Source organism: Eublepharis macularius, chromosome 15 (assembly GCF_028583425.1).
Source record: "Eublepharis macularius isolate TG4126 chromosome 15, MPM_Emac_v1.0, whole genome shotgun sequence".
Taxonomy (NCBI): domain Eukaryota; kingdom Metazoa; phylum Chordata; class Lepidosauria; order Squamata; family Eublepharidae; genus Eublepharis; species Eublepharis macularius.
Window position 1 is genome coordinate 46,741,000 of NC_072804.1, and position 23,208 is coordinate 46,764,207.

A 23,208-nucleotide genomic window follows, 5' to 3' on the forward strand; every position below is an offset into this window, starting at 1 on the left:
GTTGGCTACCGCGGGAGCGAGGGGCGCGGAAACCCATCACGCCCAGAATCTTTTGCGAATCTTCACCTTTTCCACCCACCTCCGCCTCTCCTCTCCTTGAACAGCAGGTGCATCAGCAGCAAGATGCTCTGAGAGAACATGGCGCATGCGCGAGCGTTTGGGAGGCGCGCGCTGCGACCGTTATGTGTGCGTACGTGTGTATGTGGGTGGGGGGGAGAGCCGCTTGTCTCGTGGTCGCGCGCTCAGGAGGACGACTGGCGGCGCCTCGGGTGGGGAGAGGGAGGGGGAGGGTTGTGCGCACGCGCACGGCGGACAGTCGCGGAGGGAAGGAGGGCGCTCGTGGTCCTGCGCGCTCGGGGCGAGCGGGGGGGGGGCGTGTCCATCCAGAGTGGGGAGGGGCTGGGTGTTGCCTAGCAGCGGAGGGAGCTATATAAGCGGACGCCCAGCCGTTGCTTTCCCCGTTCGACGCTCTTCAGACTCCGCTTTAGGTTTTCTCGGTCGGACTCGTAGGTGAGCCGATGATGCGGGTGGGGTATGGGGTGTGTGTGGCTAAGCCAGGTCAGTGAGGAGGTGAAGAGCAGGTCCCCTGGGGGGGGGTGTTCCAGGTAACAGGAAAGAGAGGGAGGGAGGAGCCTGAGGTGTTGGCTTCAGGTAGCCGTTGGCATCTGTGTGCGTGTGGGGGGAGGGATGACTGGTAGGGTTGTCATTCTCCAGGTGTGGGCTCTGTTCTCCTGGGGAAAGTGGCTGCTTTAGAGGATGGTCTCTATGCCATTATATCCTACTGAGCTCCCTCCCCGAACCCTGCCCTCCCCAGGCTCCACTCCCCCAAATCTCCAGGAATTTCCCAAGCCAGAGTTGGCAACCCTAGGGTCTCTTCCAGGGCAGTGGAGAAGAGAAAGCTATTGAGGAGTGAGCTATTGAAATGGGGGGAGGGGTCAGTTTATGACGCTTGGAGGAAGGAGTGGGGCATTCTCTACCCCATAGTGTGCGCCAGTATGGTGGGGTTATTTTTGGAAGGAAGGACTTCTGTGGCTTAGCTGGTGAAGGATGCTTTGTGTGGGGTGGGGGGGGGGGTGGGGGGTGGAGAGAGCAAGAAAGATGCAGAGTAGCTGGCGGATGTATTTAGTACCCTCTCTATCCTTTTCTTTCCTTGAGAGCTAAAGGGCAGAGTATGTGGTTCTTCTTTTCTCAAAACAACCCTCAAAGGTAGGCTTTTCTCTCCTCTACTCCATCTCCTTTTCTTCTCTCTTCTTAAACAGCAGATGTGCAAAATGCTGTTGTCTTTGATCTGTTTTGTCTAGCCCTGGGAGGTAGGCTGGTCCAAGGTTACCCAGTCAGTTCTTTGGCAAGTAGGTGTCTGGACCTTTCTTTCCTTGGCTGTAGTCCAACTCTAACCACTGCACCATGCTGGCTGCGGCAGGAAATCATCTGCAGAGGATGCTGTTACTTGGTTGGGGGGGGTGGATTTGATGCGCAGAACCCTGAAGTAGCCTTCTTGGTTGGAGGGGGTCAGAGTTATCCAATAAGCAGCTTTGGTGCTCCCCCCCCCCCCCCGACAGCTTCAGCTAGAAAAAATGTTTGGGGGGTTGAAAGTGGAGGCCTCTGGATGGAGAGAGAGCAAGGTGCTACAGGTTAGGTATGTAGCAGGTGACTTGATGGGCTTGTGGTGCCTGGGTAGAATAGAGCATAGGGTGGTAGTGGAGAAGTGTGCATGGTGGGAAGTGCTTTGCCGATTGGGACTGGTAGCAGGAGTGGTGGTGCCAGGTACTAGTTTGATAGTGTCTAGATTTTCACAGAGGAAGATGGCAGCTTTGGGTGAGGAAAAGAAGACTCTCTGTTAACCATAGAAAAGATGCTGTAGGACAACATTGGGAATATTTGCCCTAGTTAAGGGAGGGGGTACTGAGGAAGCCTCCCCTCACCCTTCTCCCACGGCCTCAGAGGAAGGCTAGACTGTTGCTAGAGAAGAAACGAGTGAAACACAAGGGGAGAGGCTAATAAAAATTCTTCTGGTGTTCTCCCCCCCTCCCCGGTACTATGGATCTCTCCAGAAATGCAGCTGCGTCAGGGGAAATTACTAGAGACCCAGTTTTGGACAATCCTTTTTTTATAGGACAGTTTTAAATGAGCAGTGCTTGTCTGTCTCTTACGCAACAGGAACGCATTGCACTCCCTCCTCATCACTTGTTAACAGGGATTTGGGGAAAGCAGATGCTATGCTTCTGTCACAGCATCTTTAAACCCACTCTGTCTGCTTCTCTATGTGAGAGCTGGCTGACAAACACTAATCAGAGCTTCTCCCAAGTAAATTGTACAAATCAAAATAGGAAAAAACCAGGGAGGGGCCTTGCCCCTCACCACAGTATTGGTTCCAGGTGAGAAAATAAGCTGATTTGAATATCTGCTCAAAGGCTAGTTCTTTTCATACTTGGGCATTTCTTGTGTGGATGGGGAATCAAAGACCCTTGCTGCCTTGTGTTGAGTTCCAGATCAGTTGATGATTGTGTGAATCTGTCATGCTCATGTGATGGTTGCATTGGTGAGATTAGTGAGGAGTGCAGTCTGCTGCGTGCAAACAGGCACGTTCTGGAAAGCAGCAGCTGAAAGGTGGCTAGGGTTCTCTATCTGGACTGCAGGGAATTGAAAAGCTCCTGCTCGGCAAATGACAATACTATTAAAAGGAAGATTAACCTGGTTCTTACTTCTGCATAAGATTAAGTATCTCTCCCTCCAGAAGAAGTGCATTCAAGGATTAGTATATAGTGTTATGTTCCATCTTCACAAAAGATACCTGTAAAATGTTTTAGAAGTCTCCACTGTTGTTGGGCACAGACAGCAAGCATGTTACCTTGCTCCCTCTTCCTTGGGTCCTGCAAGCAGTAAGGAAGAGAAGAAAATATGCTATTTGGGTTAAAATTGAAATAGACTAGACTTCCTGTCTGGGCTATCTGGAAGCCAGAAGCAGAATAATGATGGGAAGAAAATGGTCAACATGCCAGCTGAAAATCTGAATCCTGAGTGTTAGTGTCACCACTGCGTAGTGGATATTATGGGTAGAAAGGAGAAGCTTGCTGCTTGATCTTGTGTGGAATTAGGTGACCTAAGCTCTCTGAAGTCAGTGGACTTGGGTGCACTTAACTCTCTCTTAGCATCAAAGTGTGAGAGAGACTTCTCTCACACTGCTGACTCTCTCCCAAGGTCATACAACCTCTGCGTCAGAATGCATTGGCTGCACAGTGCTAAAAGGCAGCGCCTACGTGCTGTGGCTGCTTTGGGCTGGGTTGTGTTGGCCAATGTACTCTTGTGTGGTTTGACGCTCTGCTCCTGGCCACCAAGTGTCACTGCAGCATCTGGATGCCTGCAGTGGGATGGCTGTAGGCCCTGTCAGACTAGTCCTTCTGTCTTGCTCTAGGGCAAATGAGAATGAAGCAACAGATGCAATTTAATACAGCCAACATTAAGTCAAGTTGGATTTAATATTTGCCTTGGAAATTTCTTTGGGGCTGGCATTTTGTTTTTAAGTTGTTCCAGAGATTTATATGGAGTAGATGCTGCGCAAGTGGGACATTCCTGGAATTGCAAGAAAAAGGAAAGAATCAGTTACTTAATGTGTTTATTGACATTTCTTTACAGGCGTGGGGAACAAGTCCTTTCTGTTGCTGAAGCATCAGGTTCCTTAGAGTATTTCATTGTAGGAAAGATGCTGATAAAATTAGTACAGGACATTGTTGTGAAAATATGTTATCACACATAACGATTTGCAAAACAGTGAAGGATCTGCCAGTGGTCTGAAAACTAATTCAATACACAGAGATATAAATGTGTCTGAGGTACTGCAGAGGCGAGCTGGCTATGCTGAAATAAAATGGCTTCTGCTGACTTGATCTTATGGTTTGCTGTTTTCTAAAAATAAATTAAAAATGCTGCAGGTGCAAGCGAGAGTGACCCTGCCAAGATACGGGAGATCTGTTTTTAATTTAAAAATAAATGGCTGGATTACTTTTGATATATTCCTGCTTGAGGCTACTCCAGGATTATTCCAGTTGGCAAAATGGCTGCCTTGTTTGGTTAAAATGAATGGCTTCAGAAGCATTGGGAAGTGGATGCTGAGGTTTGACCCTTTGGGAATACAGCCATAACACATTTTGCTGGCTGATAGAATTCTGTCCTGCAGAGGGTCTGGCATGCTGCTGTCTCAGAAGGAATTACCACTTGCTTTGGGCAAGCAGGTAAGTGGCTAATGGTAAGGTTTCCCTGTTGGAACGCCTGGGAGTTCAGAATCTCGCTTAGAAATCTTGCAGACCTTTTACATCGTCCCCTGCATTTTAGAAAATCACCAGGTAATCATATTTTTACAGATGAGCTAATCTGTGACATTGAAGTGATCTTGTCCAAGGTCACTGTTGTGAGATGTAGTTCTAGGAGAGTCTGAGGAAATGACAATTTTTGAACGACGGAACTGCCTTTCTCACTGAGACTCAAGGCACATTAGGGAATGCAGAAAGAATCTCAGAGTAGAAATCAAAGCTCAAGCTATCAAACTGAGTTTACCTGCTATCGCCCCTTCTTCTCTTTGCATATTATAAACATTTCAGTCTTAACATGCTCACGAACAGCAACATCTCTGCTCAGAAGTTTGAGCTGCAGTGATTAGAGGATTTTTTTTTTTGCCTGCCGGGAACTGTTTCTAAAAGTAGCTGTAGTTTAAATGGAAAATTAATTATGCTCGGATTATTGATGGAGGAGAGCAAGAAGCCTGGTAATCTAGAATTCTGAAGAAGTTCAAATAGCAAACCCACTAAGAACATCTTACCACTATAGCAGGCTGTTGTCAAAGGTTATAAAATTTATACAAGAACATGGGTAGACATCTCATGGTTCTTTCTCTGTCCTAGGTGCCACACGCATGGGTCAGCAGAATAGAAAGCAAAGTTACAGTTATCCTGCTAAATACATGTGGAGGGGCGGCGGCAGGGGGGGTTGAACCAAGAACAGGGGCAGTAATGTTTATGCAACTTCAAAATGTGATGCTAGCTCCTTTTTTCAGTTGTGCAGGAGCCACACGGCAGTGAACTTGCAAAGAGCATGAACCAAATCTCTGTGGTTTTGTCCTAAACAGGAGTTACACCCTTCCAAGTCTGAAGTCATTGGGCTGAGAATGGTGTAACTCTGCTTAGGGTTCCTCTGTAACTGTCTCAGAATGCTCAGCTCCTCTAGTGCTATATCCTGCAGGGCAAAACTACCTGCAGGCCACATGCTCAGGCTGTAGAATCCCAAAAGTCAAGTGTAAGGCCAAAAGGCCTCAAAGTCATAATTGGTTTGGTGACGTCTTAATTTAAGTGCATTTACAGGTGCACTATTCAAATGAGTAAACTGCAATTAGAATTTTTGATGGGGGGGGCTGCATGGTATTGCATGGCTGGCATTTTCAGAGGTACTGTGCAAAGGGTGGGACACTTTGTCAGCTATGTTGGATTAGATTTGAAGATTAATGGGCTGGGTATATAAGGTTTCCAGAACCTGTAACTTTAGGCTATGGCCACACAACCAGCCACCTAGTCTTACCTAGTAACAATGAAGATTAACAAATACATTTTGCAGTAAAGCTCTAGACAAAAGAATTACCTTTTCTTGAATACTTTTGGCTGTTATTTCACAAAGAGCTACTCTATACATTGTTGCAGGATTCCATTCTGGAAATGCACTATTATTGGTCGTAAGCCAATCTACAGCTAGAGAGTCAAAATTTTTCTTCTTGGGTTGTTATACAATGGGCCACACTACTCAATCAACAATAGCTTCAGCTTGGTCAGTGACCAGATACAATATTGATGGGCCACAGAAATATGATCGTACCTTCTGATAAATAGAAGGCATAATTTGAAATGGGGTTATACAATCTTGTCTGAGAGGAAAGTAAGATCTTATAAACATTGAGACCTGTTATGGTCCTGTTTATGCAGTGACGTGAATTTTCTGCATAAATATCAATTGATATGTTTTCTGATGCTCTTAATAGACCATGTTCTGACTTAACATATTTTGCCTTTTAATCAAAAGTTCCCCATGTTGATTTCATGTCCTTATAGCAACAAATACTTGAACAGAAATAAGATTCAGGGAAAATTGAATCAAGTATGGTTTGCGGGTTGCATTCCAACAAATTAAGTGCTTTATGTGGATTTTTAAAATTGGGATAACACAAAAATTTGAAAACAAGATAGCATACACATCTTTTTATATTTAAAAAAGCACAGGCACTGAAAACTGACACACTATGTACTATAAGTTCAATGGGCTTAGATTGGAGTAACTCTTCCTATGATTTACAATCATTATAGAAGACTCCAAACTGCCTGATATGCCCTGAACGTGGTTGTTCACCAGGAATTTTTTTCAGCCGGAACTCCGTGGAACGGAGTTCCGGCACCTCTTGAAAATGGTCACATGGCTGGTGGCCCCGCCCCCTGATCTCCAGACAGAAGGGAGTTTAGATTGCCCTCTGCGCTGCTCCAGCAGCGCGGAGGGCAATCTAAACTCCCCTCTGTCCAGAGATCAGGGCGGAGCCACCGGCCATGTGACCATTTTCACTGAGGGTGATTTAAACTTTAAAAAAACTCCCCCCTTGTTCCAAATGACTCAAAGTGACGTCATTGTGCAGTCCCGGAAGCGTGTGTGCACTTTGAGCGTGCACATGTGGTACCAGGGGCACCACCTCCCGCCAGGAGTTCCCCCCTCTGCTGGCAACCCACTGAGTTCCACCACCTCTTTTCTCAGAAAAAAAGCCCCGTCACTCATCCATTTCCACAGCATGTAACTCTTCCACAGAGATCTTTGGGCTGCCTCAGTTTCACTGTACCTCTTTTTGGCATCGCTTGTATTGACAGTTTTATGTTAGACTAGTGATTACTGTATTATTATTACCCTGCAAGAGGAGATGTAAAAATTTTAGCTTTGGTCTTAATTTTACCAGCAGACCCAATCAGGTGCATACACAATTAGATTTAAAGAAAAGAAAATGGATTATTATACATTGTCCTTCTCCGTTCCCCTTACTTACTTATAAAACATGTATATATGCTTTCACAGTTCATAGGGAAAATCACCTGGAAACGTTTAAAACCTTGAAACCGCCAAACTTTCCCAATACTGTGCCAGCAGTGGCATCCATTCACTATTGTTAAGTTTGATCCAATGGCTCTTTAGAAATGGACTGTCTGCATTTTCATTCAATTTCCAAAGTAACAAAATGTGTTACTTGTATCACTGGAAATAGTTCTATTTTATGATCTTAAGGTTGCTTCCTGTGCAAAAGCTTATTGCAACTTCTTGGTGCAGATCTTCTGAATAAAAGATTTATCAGATGCACTTCCCCACCTTCAGCTGGTTCTTGTTAACCCTTGTGTGCCTTATTACTCTTGTACATCAAGAGTGCATTAGAGGAATATTACGCAAGAACCGGCTTTGAAAGGGATCCAAAAAGGCAGAAATGGTGGGAGCAAAGGAATCTCTAGTAATGGTTACAGCAAAGTTAAGTTGTTTACTGTTTACTCAAGTTTTAAATGTCTCGAAATCCTCTTTCAGTATTTCTAGGTAGAGAAACGGTAGATAGGTCAGCCAGCAAAATCATGCAGCGCAGTAACTCCGATATAATGGATCAGGGAGGCACATCAGTTAGTGTCAAAGTTTTCAGGTAAGCAAATATCATGAAGGATTTCTGCTGGGACATAAATATAGCACCAGTCGTCATGAATTGATAGTACTACTAGTAAGATCTCTTTTGATTTATAGCCATATGCCCCAAGAGTGTCAAGAGGCATTCTAATTCACTGTACTGAGTTCCCTGTTCCATGTATGTTCACGCGTTTTCTACAATGAATGAAAGACATGCCTTAGAGCAGAAAATCTAATATGCCTTGGATCTCATTATCATGGATCTTACCCCTTGTTGAACCTATGGGCAGTTCTAGAATTTTGAGAACAGGCAGTTGGCACAACAAAATGGCTGCCACGTGGGCTAGATTTAATCATAGAATATTGGGAAATTCTGTAAGGAGGCTCCAAGTTGAGCATTGTCTGGGCTGGAAGCAGATGTTCTGAATGGATACTCCCTGCAGACACAAATGTGATGTCTCCTGGACTAATCCAGTGGTGAAGGAAAGTCTGGACTGATTCTTTTCTTTGGGGAAGGTGTAAGTGGGCATTAGGAAAGATGTTGGTGGATGCCAGGGTGCCCATTCTCAAAGGAGCTTCTCCCAAACAAGTAAGCACTGAAGTAGTAAACCTATATTAAAAGATGAGCATGTTCTTGTAGCTCAATTGAATTTGAAAACATTCTGAACTGTTTCTCTCATCTATGAATTAAGAACTTTTCATATCGAGGCTGTTGATCCAAAACAGCTGATTATAAAGCCATCAGTGGCGTAGGCTGAGGCTGTACACTTAGACAAGTGTACAGCCACATTGGTCCAAAAGTAAGATCCAAAAAGCCAAGAACAAAATCCATCTTTTATTAACATCAGCCCGATGACCCATAACATATTAGCTATTTCTCCTTTGTTATCCTATCTGTGGTTACTATGTGATGATCAGGGACTGGGATGTTTGAAAGAATGCCCACATGACACTTAATCGTCATCATGGGATTAAATGTATATCTTCACTTCAGGTTTCAGCAGATATAGTAGTTATTGCCCTAAGTACCTTGGGAATTACTGTTTGTTGGAGGTGAGGCATTGCTGACCGTTCTCAGTTCCTGCCCCAAACTACAGTTCCCAGGTCTCCTTAGGAGAGTTGTTATAATTAACTTGGTATGAAGTGGCTCAGGGCTATTGTCCTCATTCTGACCACCTGCCTCTTCCCCCCCCCCCAAAAGAAAACTATACGAAGTGCTTTGGTGATGTGTGGGAGATTTAAATTCTAGGTGATATAACAGCCTTTGCTCATCTTTGATACTTCATATTCAGAAACAAAACAAGTACCTTGTCGATGATCTACCTAAAAAGTGGCTGAGTTTGCAAAATTGTCTGCTCTTACTCAGAAATGATTTTGATTGAGCACAGTGTATTTGCAATTCAGCCCAGTCCTATGCACCTTTTCTATAGACCATAGAAGTAAGGCTGTTTCCATAGGGATACTTTCTTAGATTAGGTCCAGTGAAATCAGTAGTACCTCAAGTATGTGATTAGGATTAAGGTATTTGCCTTTTCCAAGTACCGTAGCTCTTTATCTGTAGTTCTGTGTAACTTAAAAGTTCTTGATAAAATGAATTATCTATTATCCAGAACTTTGATGCCTATCTGCTCACATCAGACCTAAATTAACTCTAGCCAGGCCCTGCTCCAAGTTTTTATTCCAATGGACTATCTGACCAGTGATTATCCTGTCATTTTTCTGGATGTCCCATTGATTATCACTGGCACGCTTGGCTCACGTGCATGATGTGGTTTTCTTATCAGAGCTGTATCATGACACACAGTGGTGAAGGTATTGGTGAAAAAAGTATGGAGATGGCATTATGGCCTGGCAGAGGTAACCAAGTATGTTGCATGTTGAAAGTCTCATGGTTTAACATGAGGGCAGAAAAACAGAAGCTAGAGGAAATGGTGGTGACCCTGCAGTTAATAGCATTTGGTAACAGGGTCACCATCTGGCTAGGTACTATACTAGCGGGAATGTTTTTGTTCTGAGATTGTTTGGATGATGGTAGTTGAAGAGCCCTTTGCTTGTATTAGGCACAATGCAGGGAGCATAAACGGCTCATAGGAAATGACACCGAATTTAACTGCAGTGGGAAATACTGTGGCTATAAGTCTCATAGGAGGAAGAACAGGATTTATCGGATGTAAGCAGTTTGCATCTGTGAAGTGTAACTGTGTACAGTTATAGTACAAAACACTCCCATGGGGTGAGCCCTAGCCTCTTCCCAACTTCACATTTTAAAGATATCACACCAACAGACTGGTGTTTATTTTTATACATAGAAGTACCACATGTGTGTCTGTTCACTTGTTTCCTTTTTAAAAAGCAAAATCGCTTTAGAGAGTTCAGAAACTGCTCTAGAGATTGAAGTAGGTGGGCTGTGACTACAAAGGTACCAGCCAGTCTTCACTGTACACAGCTGGCTTCAGTTCCAAGCATGCAATGGACCTGTTGGACATCTAGAAATTTTCTTGGGTAAGAAGCAGATCTCTGTTGTTCCTATGGAGGTCTGTTTCTTGCAACTTGCAGTGCCAAATGTGTAAGGATTGGAGGGGATAATGGGCTAATATTAGATACCCTTCTAAACTCATTTTGCTGTGATTGGTTATGGGGAGTAATAGTGATCTTTTTATAGATGGATGGGAGAATTAATTCCTGGTTAGATAACACAAAATCCATATGTTAAAAAAAGCCCTATTATTGTTAGAAATCCTTAAAGTTTGTCCGTCTGCTGGAGAAGATTCAGGGAGTCCTAAAAAAGAATGAAAGTTAAAGGTCAAGCCAATCACAGTCCATATGACAGACTTATAACAATTTTAGCTGTCATGTTTCCCCCCCCCCCCCCCCAAATAACCATGGAAATTCTAATTCAGTGAAAGTGCTAAGATTTCACTAGAAATTTTCAGGTCCCCGTACAATTACAGTTCTGTAAGATGCCTGGGTAGAAGAGATGGCTGTCAAGCTGATATAAACTGTGTGGCCTAGGTGCATTCCTGAACTGCATCTGCTCAAGCCAGCATTCTTACTCGTTCCTGACATTTTCCAGGCTCGAGATCAGTGAAGGGTCTCCTCCAAAGATCTCTCCTGAACCAGTACCTACGCCACAAGAAGAGCCTGAGGCAGAAGAGGTGCCAGAACCAGAGCCAGACGCACCACCGCCGCCACCACCACCTCCTCCTCCGCCACCACCTACCAAACGAATGGCTGAACTAGCAGTTGGAATCAATGGGTGAGAACCTCAGTGATGTGATTGCTGGTCCTCAAAGGCCACTTGTGAGGAAAGGAGGTCTTTTTGGCTCTTTTGGAAACATTGGAGAGAATCAAATCAGTAACTTGCTTCTTTCCACACTTGTGGCTTTCAAATTCTCCACCTTTGGGGGATGCTTTTGGTATTGACCTGTCTGCTGGGAAACCTCTGCAGTCTGCTGCACGTCCTCTCCCCAGTGTATTGCAGAGGATTCTTGGGCCTCTTCTAGAGTACACATCTGGTTTGCTGGCCAGGTCTTTGGGAGCCTTACAGTCAGCCCATTCCAGGTCTTTGGGAGACTTCAACCCATTCCATAATAGATTAAAAGGATCAGCTGTGGCTGCGTTGGTGGGGGAAAGCTGACCTCCAGCAGAATTTACTTACCATTATCTGGCTTCATTTTGAACCCCTGATGAAGTTTTGGGGAGCCCCAGGGTTCCCTGGAGCAACCTCTAGCATGTAGTTTTCAATATGCCCTATTGAAATTGGTTTGATTGTTAAAAGTGAGATGTATTTAATGCAGTGTTTGGAATCTCTCCTAGATTGGCTTCATTTTGGTTGAAATGGGCCTCTTAGCTAAGGAAGCCTCCATGGCCACCTGGAGAGAGCCTGTTCTAGTAAATGCCCACTTGATTTGTATAGAAGAGGTTGGGGGTATTCCTGTGGCAATGTATTTGCTTCTTTCCTTCTGCAGCTTTGGACGCATTGGTCGTTTGGTCCTCCGAGCCTGCGTAGAGAAGGGGATCAAAGTCGTGGCTGTCAATGACCCTTTCATTGACCTCAACTACATGGTAAGGCTTAGTTGTGTGATTGCCAGGCTCCAAAGCTTCTAAGCAATCTGTTGTTGTTGTTGTTGTTGTTGTTTTTGATAAACCAGAAAGGAGGCGGTATTCATTTACTTGACTGGCTCAAAGCAGCTTACAGCAGATTTCCAAATGCATTTCTGTTTCCAAAGGGCTTGTAGTCTAATTTGATTATGATTTATAATCAGGGAATTGGAGCCTATTCCCAGCTGTGGTAGAGAAGACCCATCTCTGTAACTCTGCCCAGGAGGTATAGATTAGACATGGGCACAAATCAGAAAAAAACCGAACCATTGGGTTCATGGTTTGTGGGCTTTCCACGAACTGGCACGCACTGCCGCTTGCAAGCGGCAGGTCCCTTTAAACTATCAGCTGGCAGTCAGCGAGGGGGGGAATCCTCCCTGCCACCTGCCAGCTGATAGTTTAAAGAGACCTGCCCCTTGCAAGTGGCAGGAAAAGTTTAAATGGCCATTTCCATCGGGGAAATGGCCATTTAAACTGGCCATTTAATATGAACCAAACAAACCAGTAGTCCAGTTCGTGGAAGTTCATGGAAATGAGCTTCCACGGACCCTGGTTCGCGAACCCCGAACTGGGCTGATTCTGGGTTTTTTTTTGGTTTGTATTTAGGTTCGTGCCCATCTCTAGTATAGATACATCTTCACACCCAGCTGATGGAGTGCAGCACTGGCTGCCGAGAGAATCCATCAGAAAATATGCTGCAGAGTGGGATGGGGACAAAGTTCTGATCAGCAGAATGCTGGACTTAATTGGGCACCTACAAGAGACATGCCTTGCACTTCCCACAGCTTGAAATGAGCTGGAGCAATTGAGCTGGAGCTCCTCTCTGCTCTCTTTGCTTGCACTATGTCACATGTCATTAGCTAGGGGTAGGAATGCCTAAGCTTTTGTAATTTAAAAAACGATGCTGCAAATGAATGGTTAAGAGATTAAGATTATAAATTTGATGCTTTTTAACATAACGGTTATTTTGAGGTTAGCTTATTTTGAGCATATAAGATAAATGGGGAGATAATTATTAATGTAAAGTTTGTTGTTTTCTATGAAAAAATCAAAAGGAATGCCTAAGAGTGGGCACTGATTTAAGATCAGAATACCTAATTTTTGCATCAGAGGTCAGTTTTCTTGATGAGAATCTGAAGTAGACCTTAATAGACCTGGAAATGGGCTTTTCCCCGCCAGGATGTTACAGTCAAATGAGGATCCCCTACTCAGGACAGCCTAAGGTTTGCATTTCCTAGCATAAAACACATAACTATGTTCCTGAAACTGGAACTGCATATCCCCTCTTCCCCACAGTGCTTCCAGAATCGCTCCTAGATAAATGTTAGTCTTATCAACAGTTTTCTTTGTAGAGTAGTGACCATGATCGTGACACCTGGCTTCTCCCTTTCAGAATGGCCCCCGTGGTTCTTGTCACACATACTCTGAGCATCACTGAAGGCAAATGGGGCTGGTCTGGCCAGCACCATCTCGGTGCATAAAAGGCCTGCATAGGACTTCTAGTTCCAGCCAAATACTGTAGAAACTATGCTGTACATCTAGCTTAATATGGTTTTGGCTGACTCCTGCCTTCCTCCTTAGGTCTACATGTTCAAATATGACTCTACCCATGGCCGCTTCAAAGGAGAAGTTCATGCTGAAGGTGGCAAGCTAGTAGTGAATGGGTCTAAGATCGCTGTATTTCAATGGTAAGTGAGTGTATGTGAGATAACTGGACTGTCAGTCTCTTCTGCCTTAGTACTGATATGCATCTGGAATGCTTTTAACTTTGGTTTAAATTGGCCAAAAACAAAGTTACATATGCCCCCTTTGAGGTACATTTCTCATGGAATGTATACAGGTCCAGATGATTGGCCTGTGACCAAGCAGCCAGGTGGCTAGACTGCTGATAACGATGTGCATTTTTGTGTTTTACAGCATGAAACCAAATGAAATCCCTTGGGGTGAGTCTGGAGCATTGTATGTAGTAGAATCAACTGGTGTCTTCCTCTCAGTTGAGAAAGCATCGGTAAGTTTATGGCTGCGCCTGCGGGGTCACTTGTTCTGAAAAGAAAGGCAATTTGTTTTTCCATGTAGTTGTGCTGTGCGTGTGTGTGTGTATGGTGCCCTCAAATCATAGCTGACTTATGGCAACCCCTGGCAGGGTTTTCATGGCAAGAGACCTATCAGAGATGGGTTGCCATTGCCTACCTTTGCAACCATGGTTTTCGTTGGAGGTCTCCCATCCAATTACTAACCAAGGCTGACCCTGCCTAGCTTCTGCGATCTGACGAGATCAGGCTCACCTGGGCTATCCAGGTCAGGGCAAAGCTGTGCTGGGCTCCCCAGTAGACGCTTCTAGCTCTGTTGGCACAAGTGTCTGCTGCATGTTGGAAGCAGAGTTCTTGCTACTTTGCAGTCTCTGTGCATCATACTGTAGGTTGGGTAGGCAAAAGAAAAATCCAAATTCAGAAACGTTTAGACCTAGCAGTTAGGTGGAAAATCTCTCTGTTTGGGTAGCTTTTGCTTAGAGTGGAAGGGTTACACTTCCCACCCAGCTCCTTTTTGTCTGACTTGGGAAATACTGCTGTCTTAGCCCCTCCGTGCTTAGTGCCTTAGGCATGCTGATTGACTTGCTAAATCCTGTCCTCTTTCTACAGGCTCATCTCCATGGTGGGGCCAGGCGAGTCGTGGTGAGTGCCCCATCCCCTGATGCACCCATGTTTGTGATGGGAGTCAATCAGGACAAGTATGATCCCTCAAGCATGAATATTGTGAGGTAAGAGGAAATGACTCCTTTGTAATGTCGCTTCAAGGTTGAGGTGTTCAGCAAAAGGCATGCCTTGAAAGGAAGAAGGAACAGAACTCTGGCGGCCTTCTGGCTTGGCTTCCTACATGTTGGGATACTGGCATCTTAGGTGGTAAACAATTAGAAGTTAACATTAAAAAATCTCCCATTTGCAAGCCCTGTTGGTAATTGTTGCTTGTTGTGTACAGATCTGATCAGCTTTGTGTGGCGTAGAACTTCCTTAACTCTTGCGGGGAACATGTTGGCTTTTCTGCTTTTGGAGAATTGTACAAATTGTACAGATTCCCCCCCCCCCCCTCACCCACTGATGGTCTAGTCACTCGGTTGCCTTGGTTATGTGTGTGTCAGATCCAGGGCTCTAGTTCACTTGGGTGGACTTCAGTAATTGCAGTACTACATAGTGAGTCTTTATAATGATTTGTGTTCATTTATATAAAGACTACAAACAGAGTCCATTGTGAGGAAAAAATACAATGGGCTCTAGAAAACTGATTTAGCAGGGCCCTGCTACGGGGCCTTGGGAGGGCAGTGCTGCCATGCTGGGCTTCTCTGCTGCCTCCATGGGCCGCATTGGGCAGCTCCAGAAGCTGGAAGTGCTGCCGGGGGCAGCAAGGGCTCTGGAGTGCTCCTGCAACCCACAGCCACCGGATTTGTCCCTGCAGCTGGCTGCAGAGGCAGGGAGCACTACTGGAGGGGGGCTCAGCAATGGCCCTGGTGTGCTCCTAGGCCCTGCAGCTGCCTGGCAATGCTATGGGCAGTAGACCTGGCCTCTACGAGTACAAAGGCCAGGCGTACCCAGGCAGCAGAGCCATGGAAAGTATACCTGGCCTCTGTGGGTCCAGAGGCCAGGTCTACCAGCCCAGCCAAGGAAGAGGAAGGTAGATCTGGTCTCTGAGGTAAAAGCCAGGAGGGGGGGGGGGAGAGGAGGTGGCCAGCTGGGGTCTTCAGCACCCACCGGGCCAATGGAAAGATGGGGGAGGGGGAGAGGAGGCGGCCGGGGGCTTCAGCGGCCACCGGGCCGATGGAAAGGTGAGGGAGGGAGAGAGGGAGGCGGCTGGCCGACCCTTCAGTGCCCATCGGGCTGGTGGAAAGGCGGGGTGAGGAGAGGAGGCGGCCGGCTGGGGGCTTCAGCGCCCACTGGGCCAGTGGAAAGGTGGGGGAGTGGAAGAGGAGGCTCTGTGTACTTTGGGTTCCTACAAAGAAAATGGGACACTATTCCAGTCAAAAGTTGGTGTGTGAAGTTCATCTCATAACATTGGACAACGTGCTAACATGGAGTAAGCCAAACTGTACGTGTGTTACAGGTATGCAGAAGGTCTGTTGCCCCATCAGGCTTGATGTAGAAATCCCTGCTTCTCTCTATGGGTGGGTTGGTTTTAGTGTTCAGGTGATGGGCATGACCCCCTGGTGATGACGACAAAATAGAGGCTTTGACCAAGGGGGTTGGGTGTCAAGTCAGCTTTGATGTCTTCTGCTTGCCTTCCAGCAACGCCTCTTGCACCACCAACTGCTTGGCACCATTGGCTAAAGTCATTCATGACAACTTTGGCATTGTGGAGGGCCTCATGGTAAGACTGACACGTTCCTGAGAAGAGCACAATTTTCCTCCAAGAGCAGATTCCTCTCCTTTTTGGCAAGCTCTTGAGTCCCCCGATTGACCTAGTTTCTACAGATCTAGAAGAAACTGGAAGCTTCTTTCAGGGATAGGCCATATTTCCTGCAGCCTTTAATCCAGCATAGCCACATTTACCAAATTGAAAACTTTTAATTTAGTTACTGCTGTCCTCCAGCCCTTTAAATATCTTCATTTTAATTTTGGAACTCAGCCCTAAAGAGTTAAATTTGGCGTAAAGCAGTCACATCGTGTATGGGCTCCATTGCTCATAGCAATGTTGATAGTTTCATAAATCTCTTTTTTTGTTTTTAGTAGTGACTACCAAGCATGTGAAAAGGCACCTCTTGAAATAGTTTAGCATGCAGCTCCATCTTTAGGAGTGTTGAAGACACTCTTGTAACAAATGAATACTGGTGTTTCTTAAAACTCTTGTAAGCATAGGAAGTGCTTCATGTTCCCTGGCCAACTTGTGCAGTAAGTTAGTCAATGCCAGAAGTTGCTTCTGAAAGCGTCTCCTGTTTCAGTTCTTGTACAAACTGGCTTCTCTTGTTTTCAGACCACCGTTCATGCCTATACTGCCACTCAGAAGACTGTGGATGGTCCCTCTGCCAAGGCGTGGCGCGATGGCAGGGGTGCCCACCAGAACATCATTCCAGCATCTACTGGAGCTGCAAAAGCCGTGGGCAAGGTCATCCCTGAGCTGAATGGGTATGGGCTGTACTTTCTCCTCGGGAATCCGGTTCAGAAAAGCATTGTGTCCCTGCAGCAAATCTTATCTTGCTAGAAGCCATATATTTCTGATAGTCCATAGTGCTTCAGTGTGGCTATGGGGTAGGGTAAGAAGCACGTCACTGCCCAGGATTCTGCTCTTGGAATCTGTTGCCTGAAGTCTGTGAATTAACCCTTCAGAGTGTTTTCTCTCAAGCAAGTCTGTCTTTCTGAGAAAAGCAAGAGTCCACTTCCTACCACAAAATTAGTGGTAGGGTATGAGCTTTCGTGAGCTACAGCTCACTTCTTCAGATTTGAAGAAGTGAGCTGTGGCTCATGAAAGCTCATGCCCTACCACTAATTTTGTGAGTCTTATAGGTGCTACTGGACTCTTTCTCTTTTCTGCTGCTACGGACAGACTAACACAGCTACCCATCTTGACCTTTCTGAGAAGAGTTGAACTCTCAAGCTACTTTGTTTGGTTGTCTGGCATCAAAAAGCATTAGAGGAACAGGAAGTTCTTAGCACTTGAGGCATATCTGGGTGTGCAGTAGAATTCTCTCAAAAGAGTTGTGATGCTTGCAGCTCAGGTGGTGCTAAGCAAAATACCCTTAAAGATACACGCAGTCAACTCCTAGCAATTGTATCCTTTCTGCTTTGATCCTTTATGACTCAGTTTGTTTCTAACAGGAAGCTTACTGGCATGGCATTCCGTGTGCCAGTGTGTGATGTCTCAGTAGTTGACCTGACATGCCGCCTTGCCAGGCCAGCCACGTATGCTCAGATCAAAGAAGCTGTCAAGAAGGCATCCAAAGGGCCCATGGCTGGTGTTCTGGGATACACAGAAGATGAGGTAAACAGCACTGATGTCCTGAAGTGCTCCTCCAAATAGTGACATGTGCTAGGAAAGTAGAAGAACATTACCAGTCAGGGTTGCCAACCTCCAAGTGAGGCCTGGAGATATCCTGGAATTACAAAATAATTTCCAGACTGTGGAGATCAATTCCCCTGGAGGTAACAGCAGCTTTGGAGGGTGGACTGTACAGCATCACATCCTTGCTGAGTTTCCTCCCCCTCTGCCAAGCTTTACCTTCCTCAGGAACTTGCCCCAAATCTCCAGGAATTTCTCAGACTGGAATTGGTAATCCTATTATCAGACCTACCTGGCTACGATACAGCTTTTTTTTTTTTTAAAGGCTCACTCTTTGAATCAAAGTTGGATACTTCAGAGTTTGGAAGTACTATCTGTAGTCACAGTTTTCATATTATGTGCTTCATAAAACTGCATTTGAATAAGATGGCATCTTTTAAATTTAAATTGTTTATCTTTCTCTTTTATCAATTGATGGAACTAAAAAATGATACTGTGTTTAATAAATCTTGTTGGTGAATCTTTCTGTGTCACAAATTCTCACCCTTTTATTTTTGGGGGCAGGTTGTTTCAACTGACTTCATCGGTGACAATCGTTCCTCCATCTTTGATGCTGGAGCTGGGATCGCCCTCAATGATAACTTTGTGAAGCTCATCTCCTGGTAAGATCTAGCAGGGGGTTTCACTTTGTGCTTCCTGAATCCAGTTCTTCCACATGGCAGCAAGTGTGTAGCATGTGCCTGGTGCATCAGCCAAATATCTCTTCAGATGAGAACAAGGAAGCAGCGGCGTGGGCAGCTAATGTGGCAATGCTTCTTCCATTGAAATGTGCTGTTACCTAATATGGTATGTCCCTCTTTGACTAAGCAGAATTCAGGTAATATGAATTGAGGTCCCGAGGAAATCCAAACATTGGCCATTGGCTTAAGAGGCTTTTGTCAACCGATACTCATATAGCCATATGATCAGAGAGAATATAGCTAAATACAAAAGGACTTGTATCATTTAAGGTTGGGACCCACACTTCTCTGATCCAATCTTTAAGGGGCTGGAGCACCTTTCCTATGAGGAAAAGGCTGAAGTGTCTGGGGCTTCTTAGTTTAGAAAGAAAGATAGCTAAGGGAGGGGGGACACAACAGAAGCTTACAAAATGACGTGTGGGGTGGAAAAAGTGGATAAAGGGAGATTTATTCCCCTCTTCCCTAATACTAGGATTCCGGGGGCCTACAGTAAAGTTGATGGGCAACAGGTGTGAATTCAGTATAAGACACAAGGAATTACTTTTCTCAGAGTGATCAAATGGTGGAATTCACTGTCAGTGGGTGTAGTAATGGCCACAAGCTTGTATAGCTTTAAAAGGAGGTTAGGTGGATTCATGGAGGGAGAACTCCATCAACGGCTACTGGCCATGGTGAGTGAAGGGAACCTTCATATTCAGAGACAGCAAACCTTTGTAGCCCAGTGCTAGGAGGCCTTGGCCTCTCTGTGCCCTGTGTCTCCAGGACAGCTGTTTGGCCACTGTTTGAAACAGGATGCTGGACTAGATGGACCACTGGTATGATCCTGGAGGGCTGCTTTTATGTTCTAACCCTGCTGGAGGCTGCCAGGAACACCTGGTTTGCAAAGTTTAATAAGAACAGCAACAACAGTGTGCTTATATATTGCTCTTTTGGACAAATCGATACCCCACTCAGAGCGGTGAAGAAGTCAGTGTTGTTATTATCCCCACAATACTGCTGGGGAGCTGGGGCTGAAAGGAGGGGCTTACCCAAGGCTGCCCGCTGAGCTCATGGCAGCAGTGGGAGTCCCTATGACATTGTTTATGGAAATGTTCTTGACACTGTATGGAAATGCCTGCCCTTGTCCTTGCCACTAATTGTACTAATCTCACACAATGTAATCCTCGAGTCTAAATGAGAAAGGTGGAATATAAATAACATAAATAAAATAAAATAAACCAGTGCCCAGCCACTTAACCACTATGCTATAGCAGCTGCATTTAGCCTATTGGGACACATGAGGAAGGCTTATTGTTTCTTGCTTCTATTCCACAGGTATGATAATGAATATGGCTACAGCTGCCGTGTAGCAGATCTCATGAAGCACATGTTCAGCAAGGAGAACAACTGAGCACTGCCCACTCCTCTCTGTTCCAGGCTGTCAGACAGAGTGGCCTCACATCCCCTTTAGTCCATAGATTTGATCTTCCCGGCCAGTTCTTTGCTTCAACCACAGAACCCAGAACACTGCACTTTTTTCCGTGTGTGTCACTGTAAAGCTTTGTGTGTGTACATGTGAATGTGAGTCCTGCTTTCCAGAGCAGCTTGTACAAGCCTCAAAATTGTAGTGAAGACAACTGCACTAAATTTCCCCAGGAGGAGGAGGAGAGGGAACGTTTGGCCTCTGGGGTTAAGTATCGGTTTGTATGGCTGTAGTCTCCTTGAGATCTTGCAAGTGTTGAAATAAAACCACTGGAGTTTATGTGAACCCCTACGTGTTCGGCTGTTTACCTCCTGTTCTACTCAGACGTTGTTGTCGTTCCTTCCATCACTCATGCCAGTGGGTGTGTGCCTGTTCTCTCTTCTGGCAGAGCTCCCGGGGACCAGAATCTGCCATAGCATTGCTGGACTTCCTGGCTGGTTCTGGTTCAAAATACCCAAGACTGGTTCTGAATGTGGCAGTGGTGGGCAGCTGCCTCTTTATTGCGTGGGGGATCAGCTTGATCATGGGCTGGACAGATCGGTGTAATGCCTCATTTCATATGCTTGTCTCCCTACCTGAGTTCATAAAAAATACACTTTCTTACCAAAAGGAATCCAAGGCATCTTCCAAAAGAGTAATACCCCCAAAGTGCAGAGTAATCTGGCAGTGCATCTCTGACACTCCCAAGTACAGAGGAATTGTTCCCAGCAAGCATCAGGCAGGCTGGCTTGCCCTGAAACCCAGCCCGCGAGCTTCCAGAAGAGGCCTGCTTTCCGTTGTTGTAAACAGAGTGCTGGACTAAATGAACTCTGCGGGAATGGCCTGATCTCCCCCATTTTTATCAGCCCCTCCTCATGCTGTGCTCCCTGCAGAGATTTCTCTGTAGAAAGACACACGGATGTTGTCATTGCTTTGCAGGAAATCTTGCAACCTGCCCAGAAGGCTATTAGAGGCCTACTAAGTCCCTTCCTTCTTGTCAATCTCTTTAGTGGCTTCAGGTGAATCTGGCCTGACCTCCAGAGGTCATTTCTCTCACCAGAGCGATTCAGTATCTGTTGAGAGCTTCCCTGAAAAGAGCAGAGTCATTTCGGAGACAGAAAGCCTTCAGTTTTGGGCTTGGCAAGGGCACATTTGCCCTTGCAAAATGCCTCAATGGTATCCATTGTCCAGCTTTCCTTATCTCTTTATGAGTTGGCAGATCTGGCAAGCACTCCTTGCCTCCACTGGGGTGGAATGCTCCGTTAACACTCCAGAATCCGTAGCCTTAAATGCTGTGAACTGCTTCCATGATCGAACGCATGAATTTAATGTAAACACAGCCCCCGAGATCCGCAGTAGACAGCTTGCTGGGCCGAAACCACAGTTTGAGATGCAGAGGTTAAAAGCCCTCTGATGTGTCTTACGGATTTCTAGTATATTGTAACTATAGCGCTTCAGCAAGTTTGCTTTGAAACCTTTGAGAAAAGCAGAGCTAGAGGGACTTCCACAGGGGAGCACTTATGTGTAGTTGAGAAAGTTCATTATTGTCAAGGAGAGATCAAAACAGAGGCAAAGTAATCTAGTAATCAAGTATGGTTTAATATCAGCTCTGACTTGCTGGCAATCTGGTGTTCCCCAGAGATGTTGCACTGGCCGATAAAGGGGGCAAAAGGTCTACGGTGTCTCTTGCAATCTTGTGCTACTTGAGTGCTTCTCTTTATGCTCCAGGATGGAATGTGCCTCTTCTGGGGGAAACAGAAACCTTTGGCTCTCATCCTATTTTTGTAAGCTTATGTAAAATTACTCCAGTCTAAGCTCGCTCATCAGATGCATTTGTTCTGGTCCCCTGAGGCTCATGACTCAATGCATTTTTAATCATTGCATTCCCCATAGAATGGGGAATCATCCCCATTCTAGTGCCTACGGACACCTTTTCCTGGTGCCCACCAAGTGTTTTTAGAAAGTGGGGCTTTTGCTCAGCAAGGCTTCAGATTGGCTGTGCAGATTTTTAAAAACTGCTTTGGTAGCAGCTGCCACCACAAAACAAGGATTTTCATTTTGTGACTGAAGGTAAGCTGGGACAGCCATTTTGTGGCTGGCTGTGCCTCCAGCAGCCATTTTGTGGCTGCACCCACAACACTGTGTCAGAATTCCAAAAGTGCGCACAGACTCAAAAAAGTTGGGAGACCCCTGGTTTAAGGAGTCACGAGGATCCCTTTTTAATTTTTACTACTTCAAGACCCTCCAGAGTTCAGCATCAGTGAAATAGTGGACGAAACTTCCTCCCTAGTGACACCGTGAGGTCTCTTCTGTCATTACAAGCAACCCTTTGTCCTCAAGGTCATTCTATGCTTAAGAGATCCACTTAAACGATAACGTCATCAGGATGGGATCCTTCTGCAGAGGAATAAACTGCAGCACAGTAAACTGGAACAGGTGATTCACCAGCCGAATGTCGGGGCTTGTGGGGGCTTGTGAGGAGACAATCGCCTGATGCATCATTATTGACCGGCCTGTATCCTGCCTGGTTTGAGAACCAGATTAACGGATTTAACCGCCTCATTGACCCACATTCTTCCTGCCTGCTCATCCTCAAGCCTTTTTTTTTTTTTGCTGGGTGTCATGTAGGTAATGCAGTTAAAGTCATTGCTGGTGTGGGATTGTAGCATGCTAGAGGATGCAGTCTCAGGATTGCATGCTTAATTGAAAAATGAAAGCTCATCTGAGCATGTGCAAGAGCTTTTCTGTCGCAGGTCTGATTCAGGAGCAGGCAGTACCATATATTCAGTGGTGTAGCTATGTCGTTTTTCCCCTGGCATGCTAGTTTTCTATCCAGTTCTGCGAGGAGTCCTTACTTGAAATCTGATGTGGTACAGCCCTGCACAAATTTACATCTTCAGTGCATATAAATCAGCCAAACCACCAAAATTGATTGCATTTCTCAAAAAAGAAAGGAAGGCAGTGAAGCTGGAGTCAGAAATGCAGTTTATGTAATGGGAAACGCTGCATCAGCCTCTCTTTTTTCTTTTTAAAATTATTTTATTATTAACTTGTAACATACAAACTATAACAATAACAATATTAAATACTTCAATCTCAACCAAATCGTAATAGAGATAATCTTATCAATATATATAATTTTAAACTTTCACCCAATCATGAAATGAGAAACATACCTTTATAACAGTAACCTTCTTGGTATAGTTTCCCCATAGTTATGTTTACTAGACACTCCACTTTTCCATTTCCATAATTTCTTGAAATCTCAAT

The 23,208-nt window shown here is 45.3% G+C and overlaps 1 protein-coding gene across 1 annotated transcript; it reads left to right on the forward strand.

The window, feature by feature from the left end:
* Nucleotides 1-435: 435 nt before the first annotated feature.
* Nucleotides 436-20,244, forward strand: GAPDHS (glyceraldehyde-3-phosphate dehydrogenase, spermatogenic). Its single transcript, XM_054999225.1, has 11 exons — nt 436-510; nt 10,748-10,930; nt 11,643-11,739; nt 13,357-13,463; nt 13,693-13,783; nt 14,415-14,533; nt 16,050-16,131; nt 16,735-16,886; nt 17,577-17,739; nt 18,322-18,419; nt 19,812-20,244. Exons 2-11 carry the CDS (start codon nt 10,902-10,904, stop codon nt 19,885-19,887), a joined length of 1,014 nt encoding a protein of 337 aa, XP_054855200.1. The 5' UTR covers nt 436-510; nt 10,748-10,901; the 3' UTR covers nt 19,888-20,244.
* The last annotated feature ends 2,964 nt before the right edge of the window (nt 20,245-23,208 follow it).